This window comes from Notamacropus eugenii, chromosome 6 (assembly GCF_028372415.1).
Source record: "Notamacropus eugenii isolate mMacEug1 chromosome 6, mMacEug1.pri_v2, whole genome shotgun sequence".
Taxonomy (NCBI): domain Eukaryota; kingdom Metazoa; phylum Chordata; class Mammalia; order Diprotodontia; family Macropodidae; genus Notamacropus; species Notamacropus eugenii.
In genome coordinates this window covers 93,187,206-93,201,020 of record NC_092877.1, presented here as the reverse complement: position 1 = coordinate 93,201,020, position 13,815 = coordinate 93,187,206, and the positions used below count along the sequence as shown (strand labels likewise).

The window sequence follows — 13,815 nt, the reverse complement described above, 5'->3', positions numbered from 1 at the left end:
ACCAGAAAAGAGGCATAAGATGAGAGTTCCTGGAGAAAGGATCTAGTGACAATTTATAGATGTGGGGAGATTATGATATCTTTACAGATAACAGAGGAAGCACCTACAGATAAGGAGAGCTTTAAGACTGGGGAGAGAAAGCTAGAGGGATGGGAAGAAGGGTCACCATAGCAGAGGGCTGACATCACCTATGGGTGCCATCATAGTCTCTATGTAGATTATTCATGTAGCTGTACAACCACCTGCAAGAGGGAACTGGGTGGGCCAGTGGATAGAGCCTGGACCTGGGATCAGGAACACCTGAGTTTAAATCTTCAGACATTTACTAGCTGTGTGATCTTGGGCAAGTTACTTAACCTTTGTTTGCCTTGGTTTCCTCCACTGTAAAATGGGGACAGTACCAGCACCTGTCTTTCAAGGTTGTTGTGAGGATCAAATGAGCTGATATTTGGAAAAATGCTTAGCAGAGTAACAGGCGCATAGTAGACACTATTTAAATGCTTATTTCCTTCTACCCTTCCATCTGAGACCTACTGCCTGTTGGGTATTTGTTACTTGATGTCCCATAGGTATCTCAAACTCAGTGTGTCCAAAATGGAATTCAGTATCTTTTCCTCCAAACCTCTTCCTTGTCCCAAACTTACCTATTTCTGGTGAAGCTGTCTCTATCCTTATGGACAATTTCATAAATGTGTCACTATCCTCAGCTCATTTGTGTATCCAAATTAGTTGCCAGATATTGCTAAAAGTTATTTTCCTTAAGTGCAGATCTAACCATGTGATTCCACTATTCAACTCCTGTGGCTTCCTTTTATTTTTAGTGTAAAATATAAATTCCTCTATTTATCTAAAACCCTTCAAGGTTCTGATAGACAGACTCTAAACTATCCAGCCTAATTGGACATTGCTGCCTCTTCCACTGTCTGTTATGGAGCCAAATTACATTTCTCTCTGTATTTCGCAGGATATCCATAATGTGGGTGGTCCTATAGTTATCTGCCATGGTCAGACGACATTTGAAATATAATATTTTGTTTTGTATGCAACATTTTAGGAAGGATATTGAAAAAACTAGACTAAGTTCAAAGAAGACAGTGATCAAGTTGGTCAAAGGACTAAAACCCGTGCCATCAAGATCATCCTGAAGGAGCCCCAGCCTAGAGAAGAGACGAGAAGATGGTGGCTTCTTTCAAATATTTGAAGGGCTGCCACATAGGAGACTGATTTAGATTGTTTTACTTAGCCCAGAACTAAGAGCAATGAAAACTGCAATGATGATGATTTATGCCCATTTTTAAGAGAAAATTTCTATTTAGAGATGTCCAAAAGCTGAATGGACTACCTCACAAGGCAGTATGCTCACTCTCATTGGAGGCCTCCAAGCCTATCCAAGAGCCTATCTTGATGGATTCTGTAGAAAGATTAAGATTTTCTGTTTGGATAGAGTTGACCTCTAAGGTATCAGTCAACTTCTAAGATTTTGTGATTTATTTTTAATTTTAAAGGAAAAAACTTAATGTTTAACTTTTTTGGCTTGCAAAGCTATAATGAAGTGACAAATTAAACATTTTTTCCCTCTGCTCCTCCCTTGCCTTTATTTCTGGCATCTCTTTATGGAAACCTAAAGAAGAGTACTATTCATTATCACAAACTTTCATTTTTAATAAAAGAAAATTATATGTAATTCCCCTCCCACTACTAAATCCTTACATGACATGATCAAGTCACTCAAACTGAGGGACCTAAATCACATATACTTATCCATTATTGACTTATATTGCACTTGGCCATCGGTCATTCTTTGTGCCTTATCTTTCTAGAAAAACAATATGAAGGGAAGTTAGATTGCCATGACCATAAATTCTGACACTGAATTCTTTTGGGTTTGGCACAAAGACATTAATAGCTATGGAGGTGCTAGATTCATGATTTGTAGCTAGAAGTTTACAAAATTAGCTTCTACTGCCTCAGCTGCTTTCCTTCAACCTTAGATAATTCCTTCCACTGAGCAGGTTCACAGAGAAGGAAAGTGTAGCCATGACAAACTCAGGGAAGCACGAAGACCTTTTGATACCTACTTTTAGTGATGATGTCTAGACTGAGTTCTCTTTAATAGAGCTACATTTATATTTGAATAATAAGCTAAAAGGATTTTTAGAAAAATATTAAAAGAAATTGATTTTGTTTTCCTTTAATAGGTTGGACAGGCAAATGATGAATCACTGACCAATCAACTCATAGATCATCTCATGGGTGAAAGTGATGGCATGCCCAAGGTATTAAAGTTATCATACCTGTGTTCTTTTCAGAAATATTCTGTTGTTATCACATGCTTTCCCATAAGTTTTCTCCAAATGAATTCTACTTAAGGCTCATTATCACCTACTAAAAATTGTAAGACCGTCCTAATTCAGACTAATATGGGATGAAGGTAAAAAGTAATTTGAGTTGGTGAAAAGTTTGAATTACAAAGTTTTAAAAGAAAAAACAGTTTAATTAAAGTCTGAACATGTTGAAAACTTGTCAGTTTTTAAATATTTAAGTACAGAAGTTGAATTTTTTAAAAAGAAGTACTACTGCTCAGATGTAGCATTTGTTCATGAGGTGGGGAGAGTGCAGGTTAGAACTTCTATAAAATCTTACCTGGTTATCTTCCTAATGTATCAGAAACTAAGACTGGAGCAAAGTAGGGGAGGTAGAGTGACAGTAAAGTTGGTACTAGAGTGGTGTTTGAGATATAGTTTCATATGATCAAGGTACTGTGCAAGGAATTAGAGTATCTAAAAACAGATAAAATGGCATTGTAAGGTAAAAGAGGTAATATTATATTACACACATAATATTATAGAGAAAATAAAAAGCAAAAAAACCCCACACCACCAGAGAGAGAGATGGCATTGATAAATATGTTCCTCCACTGCAGAATCATTGTATTAAATATCTTTTTGTCCCAGGGAACCATGCATATAGGAGACTTTCCACAGTTGTTTTTCATTAATGTATGAAATTGGCTAGTATTTTGAGATAGAAAGCATATAATGATTAGTCATATACGGGTTTATAATCTCTGTTCAGATTTTGTTCTATATGCAAAGTATCACAAGTTTTAAAATCAAATTAATGAAGTTTCTTCCCATGTATTTACTTCTTTTTGCTTTGTATATTGATATGTTCATTGAAGAAGGGCACGTGTGACTATTTTAAGTCCAAGAGGTCATAAGATTTAGAGCTGGAAGGGTCCTGAGAAGTCATCTAATCCCACTCCTTTAACTTCTATCCAAAAAGCCCGGAAAGATCAAATGAATTGCAATAGATTTGGGCCTCAAACCTAAATCCTCTGATTTGAAATACAGCACTCTTTCTATTGCACCGTAATACCTACATACAATATAGTTTCATATTTTTCTTTAGTGGTTTTAAAATTCAAACAACTACCAGATTATTAGAAATTGAATTACTAGATGTGGTACATTATTCTGGTAGTGATTAGTTAAATTTCTTCTTATAGTTGATATAAAATCAACTGGATACTCTCTTTTAAATGTTTGAAATTGTTGGGCATGATTTACCTTTGTCCACACAGTAGTAATTTTACATTTGTAATGGGATTCAAAATAATATATATACAATTATAATTGTACTAAACTTGTGGGAACTGGGAAAGACCTCCTGCATAACATGGGATTTGAACTGAGATATGAAAGCATATAGGGAAACTAAGTGGTGATGGTGAGGAAGGAGATGGAGGACAGCAAAGAGATGATATACGTCATGTCTTATGAGGATAAGTGTGCTAAGTATGTTCCTCCAGTGCAGAATCAGTATATTAAATATCTTTTTGTCCCAAAGTATCATTCATATAAGACATTTTCCACAAATATTTTTCATAAATGGATGAAATTGGCTAGTGTTTTGAGACAGAAAGAACATAATTATTAGTCACATAAGGATTTATAATCTCTGTTGTTCTACTTCTAAAGTATCACAAGTTTTGAAGTCAAATTAATGAAATTTTTTCCCTGTAATTATTCCCATGTAATTACCTCTTTTTGCTTTGTATATTGATATGTCGGTTGGAAAAGGGTATATCTAGTAGGCCAGTATAGCTGGATTTTAGAGTATGTGAAGGTGAATAATATTTAAGAAGACTAGGAAGGCAAGAAGGGGCCAAATGCCAAACAGAGGACTCCATGTTTGAACCTGGAGGTAATGTGGAGTCGCTGGAATTTATGAAGTACAGGAGCAGAGTATGTGCACTTGTGAACTAGGAACATCACTTTGGTAGCTAAGCGGTGAATGTACAGGAGTGGAGAGAGACTTGAGGGAGAGCAATTATTCCAAGAGTCCACACAAGAGACTGAGTTGGTGGCTGGGATGTGTGTTCTATGTTATCATTTACACCTCTTACCAGCAAACACTACTCGTCACGGCTTAATTGTTTTGTTGATTGTCTAGACTTAAGAAAGTGATCTAAAAATGTTTGTAAAGTAGATTAAACTTAAAAGTATATAGGACGCATTTCTCACCTTCTTCTTTCCTCCCAAGAAGATTCTTAACCATTTACCTACACACTTCTAAGAGAAGGAGACACACACACACACACACACACACACACACACACACATATTGATGCTAAGGCTTCAAGGCTGGGTGAATTGAGGGTGGTAGTGGCCTCAACAGTAAGTTTGGGAGGAAAACAAATTTTCTTTTGGATTTACTGAGTTTCAGATGTGTATGGACCTTCCAATTTGAGACATCCGAGAGAAAGTTGGTAATGTGAGACTAGAGCTCAGATAAAAGCTTAAGGAGAGGAATGTGAACGAAAGCATAGTTCCAAGTTATTCTCCAGAATGGTTGCACTAGTTCACAACTCCACCAACAGCGTATTAGTATTCCTATTTTCCCACATCCTTCTAGGATCTGTCCTTTTCCTTTTTCTATCTTGTTAGCCAATCTGATAGGGATGAGGTGGTACCAACACAGTTGTTTTAATTTGCATTTCTCTACTCAGTAGTGACTTTGAGCATTTTTTTCATATGACTATAGGCAGCTTTAATTTCTTCTGAAAACTACCTATTCATATTCTTTGACCATTTATCAATTGGGGAATGTCCCTTATTTTTATTAATTTGACTCGGTTCCCTATATATCTGAGAAATGAGACCTTTATGAGAGAAACACGCTATAAATCCTCCCTCCCCATTCCCAGTTTCTACCTTTCCTTCTAATTTGTACAAAACCTTCTTAATGTAGTGTAATGAAAATTATCCATTTTACTTCTCTCTCTTGTGTGGTCATAAACTCCTCCCTTATCCGTAAATCTGACAGATAAATTTTTCAGTGCTCCCCTAATTTTCTTATGATATCACCCTCTATTTCTAAATCATGTACCTACATTGATCTTATTTTGGTATATGCTCTGAGATGTTGGTCTGTACCTGGTTTTTGTCAAACTGCTTTTGAGTTTTCCCAGCAGTTTTTGTCAAATCATGGTCCCAAAGCTTAAACTATTGGATTTATCAAATAACAGATTACTATGGTCATTTACTACTGTGTATTGTGTCCTAATCTGTCTCACTGATCCATCACTCTATTTCTTAATATTGGATTGTTTTGATAATTATCATTTTGCATATAGTTTGAAATCTGAGTCTCAGCCCCCTTCTTTCACATTTTTTCCCATTGATTCTCTTGATATTTTTGACCTTTTCTTTTTCCATATGAATTTTGTTATTTTTTCTAGACCTATAAAATAATTTATGGAAGTTTGACTGGTATGCCACTGAATAAATAAATTTATATAGATAGCATTGTCATTTTTATTATATTGACTTGGCTTACCCATTAAAAATGAATGTTTCTCCAGTTGTTTAAATCAGTCTTTATATGTGTGAAAACTGTTTTGTAATTGTGTTCATATAGTTTCTGGGTTTGTCTTGGCAGATAGACTTCCAAGTATTTTATGTTATCTGTAGTTATTTTAAATGAAATTTCTCTTTCTATCTCTTCTTGCTGGTTTTGTTGCTAGTATATAGAAATGCTAATGATTTATGTGGGTTTATTTTATAACCTGCAACTTTGCTGAAGTTAATTGTCCTAACTAGTTTTTTAGTTGATTCTGTAATGTTCTTTAAGTATACCACTATCATATCATCTGCAAAGAATGATAGTTTGGTTTCCTCCTTGCCTATTCTATTCCTTTAATTTTTTCTTCTTTAATTACTTTAGCTAGCATTTCTAGTACAATAGTGGTGATAATGGGCATCCTTGCTTCAACCCTGATTTTATTAGGAAGTCTTCTAGTTTATCCCCACTACAGATAATGCTTGCTCTTTGTTTTAGATAAATATTACTTATGAAAGGCTCCTTTTCTTCCTTTACTTTCTAGTGTTTTTCATTGCAATGGGTATTACATTTTATCAAAAGATTTTTTTCATCTATTGAAACACTCCTGATTTTTTTTTCATTTTTCATTATTGATAGGGTCAACTATGCTTATAATTTTCAAATACTGAGCCTTCATTCTTGGTATAACTCCCACCAAGTCATAGTGTATGATCTTTGTGATGGATTGCCATAATCTCCTTGCTAGTATTTTATTTAAATTTTTTATACCAATTAATTCCAATGCTAGCATCCGTAGTATTGGAATTAATTGTTATCTATTTGGTAGTACTCACTTATAAATGCATCTAGTCCTGGGGATTTTTTCTTAGGAAGCACATTCATGGCTTGTTCAATTTATTACTCTAAGATAAGGTTATTTAAGTACAGTTATCCCTTACACATCATGATTTTCTGCCATCTTGGCCTGCCCAAGGGGCTAAGATGAGGGCCAGAACATGGAAGCGGTGATAAAGGAAAATTAGTTAATTTTTGATCAGATATTCCAGAGGTACAATGGAGCAGTGTGTGTGTGTGTGTGTGTGTGTGTGTGTGTGTGTGTGTGTGTGTGTGTGTGTGTGAAGATCTGGAAGAGGACTTTGGGGAAGTTTGATTTGAGGTAGATAAGAGAAAGGGAGGGAGCAGTTGTGAATGAGGAAGTGCACTTAGGCATCAACTTGTCCATTCCAGGATCATTAATATAAGCGAGGTGGGACAATGTTAACCTTGGAAGAATAAATCCAAGAAGAGTATCAGTGTCCAAGATTGTTCATTCACAGGGACATGTGATTATATTCTTAAGGTCCCAAACACATGGAAAGTGGTGATATATTCTTCCTGTAGTAAAAGTCATCCAAATTTCAAGAAAAACACACCCATATACTATAGGATCAGAATTTCTGGAACAAAGTGTAGGATGGGAAGGGTGATATTAATGAGATGGGTGAGGACATTGCCAGGATTAATGCTAGGGGTAGAGGAGTGAGCCAATTTTAATGTGAAAAGGATGTTACCACTGGGGCTCCCTATTAATTCCACTAGTCCTGCCACTGTAGATCCTGTCCTGAACCACACCTAGGGGAGGCAGAGACTGTACTTTTCTCTGGGGATAGCTAGCAGAAAGGAAAGAGAAAAAAGAAGGGAAGAGAAGTCCTAATCAGCAAGCAGTTGGGGGTGGGAATGTGGCGACCAGTTATTGTGGTAGTTGGCAGGTGGAATAACTGTGGCTATCCTTTATTCTGCATAGTTGTTTGTATGTGAAGGACATATTCCTGCAGTATGAATGCAGTTTTGTAAAAAACAATTCCAAATGCACATTTTTTATCAAGGGGTCAGATCACATGTGATACAGTTACAAAGCTTTGTAACTGGCATTGAATGTGTTCTGTACTATATGGTATCTACCTTTTGACATATATAAAAATATATAGCATTGCCAACATAATGTCAATATGTTTTGTTACACATTCAATATATATAAATATACATTCATATTTATATATTGTACAAATATATAATTACATAATATAATATTAATATAATTAAATATATATATTTAATTTAAGGATGCCAAATATCTCTTCCGACTGTACATGGCATTGAAGCAATACAGAGAAGCTGCCCAGACTGCCATAATAATTGCCAGAGAGGAGCAATCTGCTGGTAAGTACCTTTATTATCATTGTACCCAATTCTTCCTTTTTGACTATGCCTGAAGGCAAAAGATTTATTTATTTATTTTTCTCTGCTATTCTGTTCAAATCATAGTTTATGCCTAATTTAAACACATTTTGACAAGAGGTTACATTGGAACACTTCCTGAGGATCTAGGAAGTGTGCTTTGTCTCTTTGGGAGGATCATGTGAGATCTGACCCCTTGATAAACAGTGTGCATGACCAGAGGTTCCTGGTTACGAGGAGCCAGTCCAGGTCATGGATGAAATCACACAGGATGGAAGGACTAGGATGTGTCCTTGTGGAGGAAGTATTCATATCTATGAAATAATAATAGATTCATGGAAATATTATAATTTAAGTATTTAAAAGCAAATTCATTAAAGCTTAGGACAACCATTATTTTGAATCCTGTGACAAATGAAACAACACCATAGCAACAAAGATAAACTGCATCCAGAGATTTAAAGAATTTAACCACATATCAATTGTGAGAAGAAATTTAGTTGGTCAATATCAGAACAATACACCATATATAATTCAATTTCTAATAAAGGAGTTAAATTTTAAAAGGATAAAAGAACAAAATAAAACTACAGCATGGAGTCAGTATTAGGTAGTAGTTACCAAAAGTTTTGTCAAGCATACTTTCACAGCAAAGAGCCAGAGCACATGTTCCTCCTCACAGAGCTAAAGTTCCTGTGCTTAGCTCCATGAGAAGTACTCCCATCCAATGATCATGTCTGATTTTAGCCTTGAGATCCCTTTTAGCCACTCTTGATTTTTTTGTATTCACCTGAAACATAATGTATTCTATTCCAGGCCCTCACTTTAACTTTGTGTGAAGATTTATATTCCAAGTATGTTTCTTGTCACTAACATGTTGCTGGATTCGTTCTGATGCCCTTTTTATATTATCAGATGTGTTTTTCCACACACACTTTTATGTTTTTTTTCTGTGCCCATCACATTTTTTGTTTTATTAATAAAAAAAAGGTCTTGGCAAAAGAAGGGAATTATCATTTAATTATCTATATGTAGTGAGTACCTCCTATCTCACTGTCCCAGAGCCAGGCTAATACATCCTACCCTCACTCTTCCAGAGAGTGACCCAGGGAAGTTGGGATGTCTTTATTGGCATGGACTTGAGACCCTACTTACTTTGTCCCTGTCATTATTAGCTATAAGTGACTAGTATCCCAATTCCATTTAACCATGAAATATCAATGAACATTTTTTTTTTTTTTTGCAAGGCAGTCAGGGTTAAGTGACTTCCCCAGAGTCACACAGTAAGAGTCAAGTATCTGAGGCCAGATTGGAACTCCTGAGTCCAGGGCTGGTGCTCTATCCACTGTACCACTTAGCTATCCCCATCAATTAACTTTTATAGAAACTCCAGCAGAAACAAAATACAAACATTTCCCCAATAACTCTGGGAAGAATAGGTTTAACTTAGCTCACTTCCTACATTGCCTGTGTAGTTACCCAGTTGCTGCTTGGCTAGAGTCTTGAAGGTCACTATTGAAGGTCACTCCTTGCTCCTGTGGTCACTGATGTTGCACTGGCTACAAGCCTGAACTTTGGAATGCTAGGATGTTAAGATGCCCTCTGGCCTTTTGAAATCACAAGGTCATAGACTCCACTCCTATCTCTAATTTCCATTAGTGAAGGAATTTCTGAGCTCCCCTAAGAGGGTTAGGTGAACTCAGAAGTGAATGAAGTTGACAGGGTATTTTAAATGCCTCTGGAGCTGGTCAAAGAGGCTCCTCTTCACTTTGTGGTTAGCTATTCAGAACCAATTACAGTATATTTACATATGTTCTCTCTCTGTGTGTGTGTGCGTGTGTGGTGTGTGTTCGTCCTTCATTGCCGAAGAAGACCATGCCATCAGAGAAATGATGACATGACTTGTACTTGACTTTGTTCTGAGTGAGGGAGGGCTGTGCAGGTCACCAGCCTCACTTCTCCTCCAGAGTCATCTAAATCCAGTGACCACATATTCATCAGGATGACTGGAGATGACCCAGGATGAGGCAGTTGGGGTTAAGTGACTTGCCCAAGGTCACACAGCTAGTGAGGGTCAAGTGTGTGAGATGAGATTTGAACTCAGGTTGGGGACTTACATACATCTTTGAGACTAATGCCTGCTCTGTAAAGGGTCTCTATTCTGCTTTCTTCCTCTTATTAGTTTTTTCTGTAATATGTGAAGCTGCAGGTGTTGGTATCCTGGAGGTGGGATGCCAAGCATGCATTTTCCCAGGTTTTTTTTGGCAGAACAATGAGCCAAGAATAATGACATATGCTCTATAGACTCTTCAAAGCACTCCCATTTTCCATCCTCTTAAGACTCCCAGAAGCAGAAGGTGAGTTCCCCAACGTCTTCTCATGGGGAGATACCAATAGTAGCACTTTTTGCCTATGCCATAGCCCCATTACATATAATTGAAGTCATCTGATCTCACTCATTTGCCCTCCCTCTTTTCACTCAGCCCAGACTCAAGTCTTAATTTGTCTTATCTTTGAATTTCTTCTTTTATAATCTGTTCCCTCTTATGACTATTCCTTCCCCAATTGTACAATTTTTCTTAGATTATATCTCTTTCTTCTTTCTGTATCTGCCTATTTCCTTATTACTTTTAATGTAAGGTTAATTTTAAAAGTAAGAGTCATGAAATGCCTGCTGTCTTCTACTATCCCTACCTCCATATTTATATGTTCTTCTTCTGATGTGTCACAGTTACATGAAATAATTCTTCCCTCTTCCTCATGTCTTTCCTAGTATTTTTCTTTTCCTCTCCCTTTTCTTTACTCCTTTAAATTAAACAAAACAGTCCAAAATCCTGCCCAGGTACTGAGTTTGTCGTCTTTGCTTCTTTAAGGATAATAGGGTTTTGATGAAACAATGATCTCTTTTCCACCTATTGGCATATAAATGTTTTATCATCTTTCAGCCCCTTCAATGAGCTCAGCTGTACTTACCCTTCTAGATTTCTCTTGGTGCTTATGTTTACATTTCAGAGATTCTACCCAGCTTCTGTGTTCTCAACAGGAATGTTTGAAATTTATCTGTTCTACTAAAAGTACATTTTTCTCCTATAGAATGATACTGAAATTTGCAGGATAAGTTATTTTTGTTTGAAAGCGTTTTTTTCTTTCAGCTCTTGATATATCATATTCCAAGATTTTAATTTATTTATATTGTTGCTGCTAAGTCTTGTATGATCCTGTACATGGTCCTTTGTATTTGATCTTTTTCTTTCTGTCTGCTTACAGTATTTTTCTTTTAAATTAAAAATTCTGATTTTTGGCTAGGACAGTTCAGAAAGCATCCATTTAGGGTTTCTTTCAGGATGTTATTGGTGGATTCTTTTTAATTTTTCCTTTTCCCTTTGATTCTTAATCTTTTTTGTGTTATAAACCTCTTGGTGGTCTGGTGAAGCCTGTGGACCTCTTCTCAGAATGCACAAATGCACAAACCAGTTAATATTTAGTTTACTTTAACAGTAACGTTTAACAATGCACAAAACAGTTAAACATTTAAATGTATAAGACAAAATAAATAGGATTACAAAGGAACCAATTATATTAAAATATAGGTATCAAAATATTAGTCTCCCCACAGGGACCCTGCCATCCTCTGACTGGAGAATGGAAGCTTTTCTTCCCAGAATCTCCATTTGAGGAGGGAACCCAGGTCATTCACCTCTTTATTTCCCCCCCTTGCTGCACTCCTCTGGACTTCTCCATCATTCCTTCCTTTTTGTATGTTATCTTCCATATTAGTTTGACAGCCTCTTGAGGGTAATGACTGTTTTTTGACTGTCTTTGTATCCTTAGTGATTAGTGCAGTACCTGGCACATAGTAGGTGCTTAATAAGTGTCTATTGACTAAATAATCCCATGATGTTTTTATTAAGTCTTGAGCAAAAAAACATAAGATCAGAGGAGTATAGCTTATATTTTCTTTATTCCTGTTGAAGGCAAGAGATGAAGAAGAGAAAACTGTTTTGAGGAAAGAACATGTAACCAATAAGATGTTTTCTAATAATAAGATCTAGATTTCTAGACCACCATTTACAAACAGGAATGACACTCTCTTGAGAGCAGATGGAGTATACCTAATAAATGCTGACAAAGATGTGTTTATTGAATATCTTGAAAACTGAACAAAAAGGGCTTAAACTAGAAAAAGAATGGATGGAGAAAACTATCTATATTCACCATTCTTAACACGATATTCACAGTGCCTTTGGTAACCATGAATATGCTGGTGCAATTCTGAATCTTGAAATACAGCAGACTCTCCACATGGAAGACAGAACCAAAACATTTATTCAGACACCAGAAAGCCAAATCCATCATAGTAACAAAAATGTATATGCAGAGGGCAATACCATACCCAAGCCTTCCCCATACTAGGGGACTTACAATATTCTAGGTGAGAGGTGATTAAGGGGCTGAACTATGGTAACAGCTGTGTGAGTAGGAGAAGGGGCTGAATGCAAAAGATAGTGGTGGACACTGTAGAGATTGAAATTGCAAGATTTGGCAACTGATTGGATATGTGGGGTGAGGGAGAGTGAGGATTCAGAGATAATAGCACAATTAAAAACCTGGGAGACTTGAAGGAATGTATTTTTAATGGTATATCTTTCCCATTCATTCATTGACCCATGTGACTTGAGTCTCATAGAGCCTGTGGTGGGAGGAGCACGCTGAATGGGTGGAGCAGGAGGAGGCGGAGCTGGAGCAGAGCTGAGGAAGTTAGTCAGACTAGTTGGATCTGGCAGAGAGAGAGAAAGCAGGCAGCTGGCTGTGGGTGAGAGAAGGGCATTTTGCTTGAAGATATTAGTTTATGGGAAGGCCTGACAATGTGTATAGACTTCTTGGTTACTATGATGGATTTCTTTGTTTCTATATTGGATTTGGCTTTCTGGTATCTGAATAAATGTTTTTCTTCTGTCTTTTGTATGGAGAGTCTGTTATACTTTGCAATTTAGAACTACGCCAGCATATTCATAGTCACCATTGGTGCTGTGAATATTGTCTTGGCGATACAGTTGGTGATGACTTCATCAAAAACAGAGGAAGTTTGGAAGGAGGATTTTTTGGAGAAAGATACTGAATTCTGCTTTGGACATGTTGAATTTAAATTTGGAAAATGAGAAATGTACAACAGCATAGGAGAAGATCAAATTTACCAGTTTTCTTGATTTTTAAAAAATGAAACAAAACAGTTTATAATCTATACCAACAGAAGAAGCATAACCTAATGGATGGAGAGCTGACCTTAAAGCTACAAAGACTTGGGTTCTGGACCTTCTGACATATACTGGCTCTGAGACTGAGAAAATTACTTAACTTTTTAATACCCAAGGCATCTTTCTGAAACTATTAAGTTTCAGAAGTGGTGTTGATCTGTGTTGGCAGAGAAACTTCCTTACCAGGAGCTCCCTACACAAATGAAATCATGGACAGAATAAGCAAAACAAAACAAAATTTAAAAATGAAGCCAGTGAGTTTGAATTTGATTCCTTGGGTATTCTAAAATAGATTGTGAATGAGATGGTCAGAGAACACATAGAAAAGGAAGCTGATTACAACAAACCAGCATGGCTTCATCAAGACCAGCTGGTCACATCAGAATAACCTTATTTACTTTTTTGGGACAGAGTTATAAAACTAATAGAACAGGGAGACTGGAGATGGAATTTATCTGTATTTTAGCATAGGGAAATTCAAGTTTTTGATGGTTAA

General features: G+C 36.4%; 1 protein-coding gene across 7 annotated transcripts in view; it reads left to right on the top strand.

The window, feature by feature from the left end:
* Positions 1 to 13,815, top strand: part of LOC140511434 (WD repeat-containing protein 19-like) — a 164,050-nt gene that overhangs the window by 114,282 nt on the left and 35,953 nt on the right. For all 7 annotated transcript variants that reach the window (XR_011969549.1, XR_011969548.1, XR_011969550.1 and 4 more), the window contains 2 exons: positions 2,199 to 2,276; positions 7,950 to 8,046. Coding sequence is in view for 4 of the 7 variants with exons in the window: in XM_072620497.1 (XP_072476598.1) it covers positions 2,199 to 2,276; positions 7,950 to 8,046 (175 nt within the window). In the remaining 3 variants the exon portion in view is untranslated. The remainder of the gene's footprint in view (positions 1 to 2,198; positions 2,277 to 7,949; positions 8,047 to 13,815) is intronic.